General features: G+C 39.9%; 1 protein-coding gene across 1 annotated transcript in view; it reads left to right on the forward strand.

The window, feature by feature from the left end:
• The first annotated feature begins 4,395 nt into the window (after nt 1-4,395).
• Nucleotides 4,396-8,450, forward strand: part of adcy2a (adenylate cyclase 2a) — a 55,379-nt gene continuing 51,324 nt past the window's right edge. Inside the window, exons 1-2 of the mRNA XM_031873711.1 lie at nt 4,396-5,047; nt 8,064-8,261. Coding sequence (XP_031729571.1) covers nt 4,499-5,047; nt 8,064-8,261 — 747 coding nt within the window. The 5' untranslated portion in view covers nt 4,396-4,498. The remainder of the gene's footprint in view (nt 5,048-8,063; nt 8,262-8,450) is intronic.

Here is an 8,450-nt window from a genome sequence, read left to right on the forward strand (position 1 = left end):
TTGAAGCATTTTGGCAATAAGTCAGGAGGAGCAATCATGTCTGCATGTGTATGCATATGCGTGGCAGGTGTACATAAAACACACAACTCTCTCAATGGGGAGAAAGAATGTCTCTTTTTTTTTTCTTGACCTCTTCTTAACCCTGAATAGGTCAATATCTGCCAGCTGCTTCATTACCTCTTGTATGTGTGAATGTGTTTGCAATCATCTCCCTGCCCTCTCTACCTCCCTCGCAGACTATTTTGGACCCCGACTCTTGTAACCTTGGCACAAAAATGAAAAAAACAGCACCACATATTTCTATTTCAATATCTTACTCCACAAGTAATATAAATATCTAGTGATGGACAGATGTGAGGTCATTATTGTGAAAAAGATTGCTATTTCATACTGTGTATTTGTGGCATCTGCCTATTCAATGTGACACATCTTTAATAATTACTGCCCCCTCCCCCCCCAAAAAACCCAAACATTACACAGTCTGCAACAATCCATGATCGGCTTCACTTGTTTTTTGGGCTAAACACTTTGAGGAAAGCATTTAATTAATTCTGAGTTTTCTTTCCAGTATTGTGATTTTCATTTAAAGGGACAGTGACATTTAGGGGGGGTTTATTGGCAGATGAATTGTGAACTATGTTTTAATCGGTGTATAATCACCCAAAACAAAAATCGTTTAGCTTTATCTTAGCTTAGAAAAAGCCCTTTATATCTTCCAAGTAGTGGTGCAACCGACCACTGTCGATCCGTGATCCGTACGGATCTCCCTTCACGGTTCGGCATGCGTGTGAAGCGCGGATTGAGGGGCATTTAGTTGGTTTCAACCTGCCATTTAGCTATATCTAAATTATAAATAACTTCTAATTCTGTTCTGAATGTATTTGTTTTTAAAATCGTATATATCTTTTGCTAAAACAATTATTTAGTCATGTCGAAGAACTGAGTATTGATAAAAGTATTGAGAAGACAAAATATCTTTGTAAAACTAAAGCAACAAATTTCCCTTGTTTCAACATGAAAACAACCAGAAATAATTTGCTATTAGCTGCGAAATGTATTTGCTGGTGATGGTAGACGTTTTTCATGCAAATCTGTGCAAAAAAAATGGCTACTTCAATAATTATGGAACTAAATCATAGCGCAAGTTAGACATTATTGTGATGTTCCGGACCTTTACATGAGGAAATTCTCTGTAACTGGACCTCGTTGAATATTAATTGAATACCCCTGGCCTATGCTATTCCTCAGCATTCATGTTTTTATGTTCAATCTTAAATCTTTTGTGTTAATGTTTTTTAGTGAATTTAATATGCCAGGCTAAACACCCATGTGCCGTCCTCTTTGTTTACCTTTTTTTGAATCCCTCCAGGCTTCCCCCTGGTAACCCTGCCTTTACTTTCACAATGCTATGAATTGTGGATGGTTCCCTCAGGCAAAGTCTGCAGAAATGCAGACTTACAGAAAGTGTTCTTAAGGCTCAAAATGTCTGGTAATATTGCATAAGCGTTGTCTTTTCCTCGATTTAAAGGCTGTATTACAGTATATAATACAGTACTTTCTGAATCAGTCTTTTCTAACTGTTCTATTACTTGCCTGTACCCGCTTACTCATTACATCCACATTGCTGATTGTTTATCAAAAAGCTCATTGACATTAGATCAGTCAAACCAGCCTGCATTATGCCAGACAAGAAAACAAATTACATATTAGGGTAGGAATTATAAGAATTAGAGCAGAGATAAAAACATACTTAATCCGGTGTAGTGAAACAGTTGTTAGATATTCCATGCCACAATCATAATCAATCACTTCCTCTTTAATTGTACCTTAGTTGTTATCAATAAATAATTAAAGGGAAAACATTTAGACACTGTCTAATTGTTTCTGTATTGTGGTGGATTACTAGACTTAAGGAATGTTTGCCAGCAACATTAATCATTAGGAGGTGGACAATATTGGCTGAGGAAAGGGACACTGTAGTTAAGGCTCAATAAGTGTAAGCAGATGTTGAAGGCCTGAGTGTAGGAGTGGAGTGAAGGAGACAAAGCTAAAGGTTGGATTTTAAGAGAGGGTGAGGATTTTAATGCAAGAGCAGAGGAAGGATGGTGGTGCAATATTGCAAGGAGAATGTGTGAGGTAAAAAGCGATGTGAAAGATGACGGAAAGCAGATGAAAGAAATGGCATAAAGATGTGCAGGGAGTGATAAAGATTAGGAGAGAGAGGAACAGTGTGAGGCAAGAAAGGGTAGGTACACTCCCATTGTCTCCGAACATCAACTGCACTTGGAAGTAATCAATTTAATGTTTTTAAAGCTATTCACTGTGTCATGCTATGACATTTGCATGCAGTTCTAAATTGGTAATAAAATCTCCAAAATAGATGCCCATACTAATTAAATCAGATTAGATGAAGCTGTAATGATCGCCGTAGGGAAATAAGGTCTTTGTAGAAGCAGAGAAAAGGATTTAGATAAGACCAGAGACAATGGAGAATATGAAAGATAACAAAACAATTACAGCAGACTGCACTGAGATAACAATTAATAAAGTGAATGTGCGATTGGTGTAGGCTCCTAGCTTTTTACAGGTCTTCTGGTGCAACGGACCATCAAGCTCACGGTTCGGATCGTATTACAGATTTGAATCACGAATTGGATCTGAACAAAAAAAGGGAGCAGATATAACTTTTAGAAATCCTCTGATCACGCTTTTTTTGCTGCTGATACTAATTGCCAATAGTTGCTGATCCATATTGGCAGATAGAGATGGTTTTTGATGTTCTGTTTTGTTATAGCAGCTGGTATACAACTCATTCACACAAGTGACAACCCTAACAATCTGTTGAATATTCTTTATGAAAATGGATATGCAAAATGGTGATTTATTGCTTTGTGCAGTAAGGGCAAATATAACTCGGCACTCAAATTCGCTAGTTCATGTTGTTAGAGGAATCTGGAGAGTCATCATTTATTCACCTTCATAAAAGCAGTACTTTGGCCAGCACAACTCTCGTCAGGTTTCGGCTGGCCCCTGTGTCTGTGCTAGTGCATCATTACAATGTGTGTGTATACATTCTTTATGTGTGTTTGTCCATTTATTTTTTAATTGTTTGCCCTGCTCTCTGAGTTGCTTAATCAAAGACAGATTAAGTTAAGATTCATCTGTTAGAAACCACTCGGTTATGACACTCAATTTAGCTAGCAATCAATCTATTTGATCTGACTTTGACTATTTTCTTTTACTTGCCTTTTTTTAGACCTGCCCTCTATTGGTGGGTAATTATTATTTTTCCCCTCTATATTTTTGTGCATCTGCCACAAGTTCTTCATCGACTAGCTACCTTGACAACAAGGCATTCACTCTGTGTTGCACACTTTGGAACCAAGATAAAACATTCATCTCAACCTTTTCACAAACACAGCGACACTGTACAACCAAACCAAGGCTAAAGTATGGAATCACTGAGGAAAGTGGGTCGGATGGTGCGACTGGACGTCCGGTGCCACAGAATCTTGTGTGATCATAACCGTGCACTTTATAACTGTATAGTTTAACCACATGTTTCAGAAAGCGTTCTTATCTGAGCTGGCACAGAATGCTCATTGCCCATAACAGGAGGATTTGTTTGAAGAGAATTCTATATTATTTATTTGTGAATGAGGGCAGCTTGTTATGCTGAATGATTCAGAACATGCTGAATTCTGTGTTTTTACTACCAGGGTGCTGCTACAGGCCCAACTTTATTTATTTTCTTGTTGGTTTACTTTGAAGTGCTTGGAAATGTAACTCTCCAGTTGACACATCTATTATATTTGTTAATAATATTTAATTAATAACTATAATTAGAATATTAATAATAAAAGGTAATGCAAGAAAATTCATGTTTTTTTAATTATGAATTATTACAAATATGCTGTGTTTTTTAAATAACAGTCACAGTGAGAAAAAAAAATCATGTTTCGAAATTTTTTGATGCATCAAGAAGAATCTATTTATAATCGCATCGTAGCCCTCTGAATCAGAATGGAACAGCGAGGTGCCTTGAGATTCCTCCTATCAACTAGTCAGAGCTTCAACAAAATTGGCTTTAAGACAAATGTCTTTCTGACTGTATGGAGAGAGGAAAGAGGATGATGGTGTGGGTTATCTCAGTTCTGAACATCCTCATCACCTCTGGGATTGAGCTCAATTCGTGTTTTATAAACATGTCTCCCAATTTCTCTCTTGAAATTATGACATACATATTGCATACTGAATCAATTTCAGTGGTTTAATATCCCCTTTTTTTTTTCTTTTCTTCTCTCTCTCTCTCTCTCACTTGCTGACTTCTCCCTGCTGCTGCACCTTCTTTTTCTTCCTCCCCTCCCCCTTAGCCCTCTCCCCCTCCCCTTTCCCTTCACTTCCCTCCCACTTCTCTCCCTCACACTAAAGAGCACTCAGTCTCTGAGCTCCCCTACATTTCCCGCTCCAACATGTTGGCAGGAGGAGAAAGAGGAGGATGCTCCGCTCTACCCTCGGTGCGTTCCTGCCACCTCTCCGGCCAGCGCACACTGCCTCCGACTCTGACTCAGCCTCAGCTTTCAGTTGTCTCCGCCTGAGAGACTTAAGACAGGAGGTGGAGGAGGAACCGAAGGATAAGGTCGAGATCAGGAACTCTCACACCAGGGTCCCCAACAGGAGCAACAACAGCAAGAGAGCTGAACAGAGCAACTGCTCCTCATCTGTGGTGGAAACTACTAATACCTCAGCAGTAAGCACCTCTTCTGCCTCCTCTAGTTTCCCTCCCTCCTCTTCCTCCTTCTCGGCTCCAAGATCCATGTGGCAAGAGGCAATAAGGAGAAAGCGGTATCTCCTGGACCGGGCAGGGGAGTCTGGTGAAGGGGATAAAGGAGGAGGAAGAGGTCAGAAGAAGAGGAACAGGTCCCCGGATTGGCTGTATGAGTCCTACTACTGTATGAGCCAGCAGCATCCTCTGATTGTGTTTCTGCTGCTCATAGTGATGGGAGCCTGCCTGGCTCTGCTGACTGTGTTCTTTGCTTCAGGACTGGTAAGCTGCTCTTTTACTACATAACACACACAGCCTGATTTAGCAAAGTAGAAAGTACAAATAAACCTACAACCTGGACCATACAAACATGCAGATGGCAGGGAATTTCCTATTTAGTGTAAGCTCTGTAAACATCGTGGACAGGCACATCTTGGCACATGTGGTGTGTACACACACATATTGTAGACTCTCACATTTTCTATAAGCATGCATAGAGATAGGGTCAAACAAATTAGCTTGCCAATCATGCGCACACCCAGGGGTACACACACACACACACACACACTGACACTCAGACAATATCTGCTGGCTTGTCAAACACAATACATGAGCTCCTCTCTCTCGTAGACTCGTACACACATACAATCGTTCTTGTGCAACACCTACAGTATATGCACGCACACTCGCAGCATGCGGTCCTTATCGCAGCACTAATGTGAAGAGAAGGGTGAGATAAAAGTGAGGGGGAATAAGGGGCTTAGGTATTGTCTGAGCTCACGGTTGACTGAACTACAGAAAGATCTGTTTCCCTCTATCTCTATTTTGACAGGTCATCTTTGCACTAAAGACCTGAGAAATCCAATGCAGTGAAGGCAAGGTACTCACTAAAAACATTGTGAACTAAAATTGTCTAAAAAATATTATACAACATAATGCTATATTTACACAATCTATCTAATGATTGATTTTAGTAGATATACTAACGTAACATTTTTGCCTCTCATTATTTTAGTCTGCTATTAAGAAGGGATTAGTCTAAAACGCACTGAAAGCGACAGAGCACTGACACACACACACACACACACACACAGACACATAACCCCACACATCACGAAAATCACCAGAACTGAAACTGAATGAAAACAGAATTAAAAGTTTTAAGTTGTTTCTATTCACTGTAACGTATAACCAGCAGATGATGAGGTCAGTGACATCAGTGGTTGGAGAGCCAGCCATTGCATATCCATGCAATCAACACAATCAGACAAAATTTGCTCCTAATTCGTCAACAAATGGAATCCCTTATCTAAACGATTCGAAGTGACAACAGTTTTTTTAAATTAATTTTTAATCTTGCAACATTTCTGATAGTTGATTGCGTTTTAATAACCTCCTACACACTGCTGTTATCGCTATTATACTGATTTTATTATGGTCCTTCACATTGGGAGGTATTTAAGTGGTATCATAATCATAATCAGTATTTAGACTTGTTACCTTAGGCACAACTGGTGTTTGTGCCAATGAATTACCTAATTGATCCTTTTACTTTGTATTTATTATTCTGGCTGGCAGTATTTGTGTTAAAGCTGTGGTTAAGTGCAAAAGCAGAAGCAGCTAAAGGTTTAAATATTAATGTAGAGTTAGAAACACGAGTGCTCCAGAACGGTAAATAAGGCCTTTGAAATCCCCAGTTTTATAGCAAAAAAAGCCTAAAATCTAACATTAAGTAAATATTCTGCAATGTTTTTTTTTGGCTCACAACAAACACGCATCTCAGTAAATGCCTTTTCCTGTCAGGCCACTGCTCAGTCTGTCCGTCCTACGTCCTCTTTTCTTTTTGCGCTGTCCCTGTGCTGGTTATACATGGCTTTTCCTACTCCCTTGTTTTTTTTCCCTCTGTCGTCCCCTATTTCTCTACATATTCGTGTCTGTGTCATCTCTCACCTCCTGATATTTCTGCCTCTCTTTTATTTGTATCCCGTCATCCCTCCATTCTGCTGGCTGGCTGACCTAAATCCTGTGCTGTTTTGGAGCACGGCTCTGGGCGAGACAAACTCTCCGTGGCTTTCTGCAGCCACACACATCCTCTCCTGTCCCAGTGCATTGACTGTGAGCATGAGAAAGGGACAGAGGGAAGGAGGGGGCGGGAGGCTAAAGAAAGATAGAGATGGAGAGGAAGAGGACAACTGCAAGGAGCAGTGTGAGACAGACTGACATAAGAACATGTTGATGGTTGGGTCGCCTCTGAAAACAATCATGGAATGAGTGAGAATTTGTTTTAGTGATCAGTGACTGCTATGTATAAAAAACAACATATTATTCCATTTTAATATAACAGATTTCCTGACATTTTTACTCAGCTATTTGGGTTTGAATTGAAATTTGATTGGTAGCTATCAGTGTATCCTTACCGAAACAGCCAAATGTGCCAGGGAAGATGTGACACATTTGCCTACATTCCATATCCTGACCCATTTCCATCCCCCATCACACTACTGGAAAAGCAATGATGGGATGAAACCTGGCAAAGGCAGGCATTACAAACGACTCATTTCACTGTGCTATCCTCCTACATCCACCTTGAAGAAACTCCTGAAATTTTTATTAGAACTTTCAGATCTAAGTGTGTTTCAGAAAGGCAGCTGCAAATCCATTATGGATGTGGCTTCAACTTTACTACTGGTTAACACTGGGGGCTTTTAGCGTATTTTTCCTCCCTTCCTCTCAGTAAAAAGGTTGATTATTGGGAATTGATAAGATTTTATGGAAACCGATTCCATTATCGATTTTCAGTCGAGACTCGATTGAGTCTTGTCAAAATGTTATGTGGCTCAAACAGAAAGTCAAAGACACTTAAGGGTTATATACTGAGCAAAGGGGCACTTTTCTCATTTTGTTACCAACTCCTCTCTCAGATTACATCTATTAAAGAGGGCTGTTCTAGTAGTGACACCTTGTTGTGCTTAAAAAAGCGAAAAAATCTGAAGAGAATCTGTTTTATTCTGAATTTACTGCTTCTCTGGGTAATTCGTATGTCTGCCTTGGTTGTTTTTATTTTTAGGACACTAAAGAGGAAAGACTAGAAGAGTGCCTTTTTATAACACCGTTATAAAGTCTGTCAAGAAGTCTGCCTTCTAAATTTCCTTTTCTTTTCTTATTTCTCTCTCAGGCAACCGTATTTTTCCCACTAATAAATTATTCCTCCTACATCTCTGTTCCCCTCGCTCTCAAATTGACTGTCTACATGTCTCACTGTCTCTTTCTCATTCTCTTTAATTTTGTCCTTTTTCAGAACATTGAGGACCACGTGGCCTTTGTAATCACTGTGCCCACGGCGCTGGCTATCTTCCTGGCTGTTTTTGTACTTGTCTGCATTGAGTCCATCTTCAAGAAGCTTCTACGCGTTTTCTCCCTGGTCATCTGGGCCTGCTTGGTTGCCATGGGTTACCTTTTTATGTTTTCTGGTGGGATCATCTGCCCGTGGGATCAGGTAAGACACAGTAATGTCATTTAATGTAATGTATTCTGTAAAGAATTCATTTGTTGTAGAGGAACATGTGCATTGCTCCAGAGTTTTGGTCGCACATATGACCAAAGATCTCTGATTGTTCGCACCTGTTTGCCTGACATTTAGAGAGAGAGAGAGAGAGAGAGAGAGAGAGAGAGAGAGAGAGAGAGA

The sequence above is a fragment of the Anarrhichthys ocellatus genome, unplaced genomic scaffold, assembly GCF_004355925.1.
Source record: "Anarrhichthys ocellatus isolate YVR2014 unplaced genomic scaffold, GSC_Weel_1.0 scaffold74, whole genome shotgun sequence".
NCBI lineage: Eukaryota > Metazoa > Chordata > Actinopteri > Perciformes > Anarhichadidae > Anarrhichthys > Anarrhichthys ocellatus.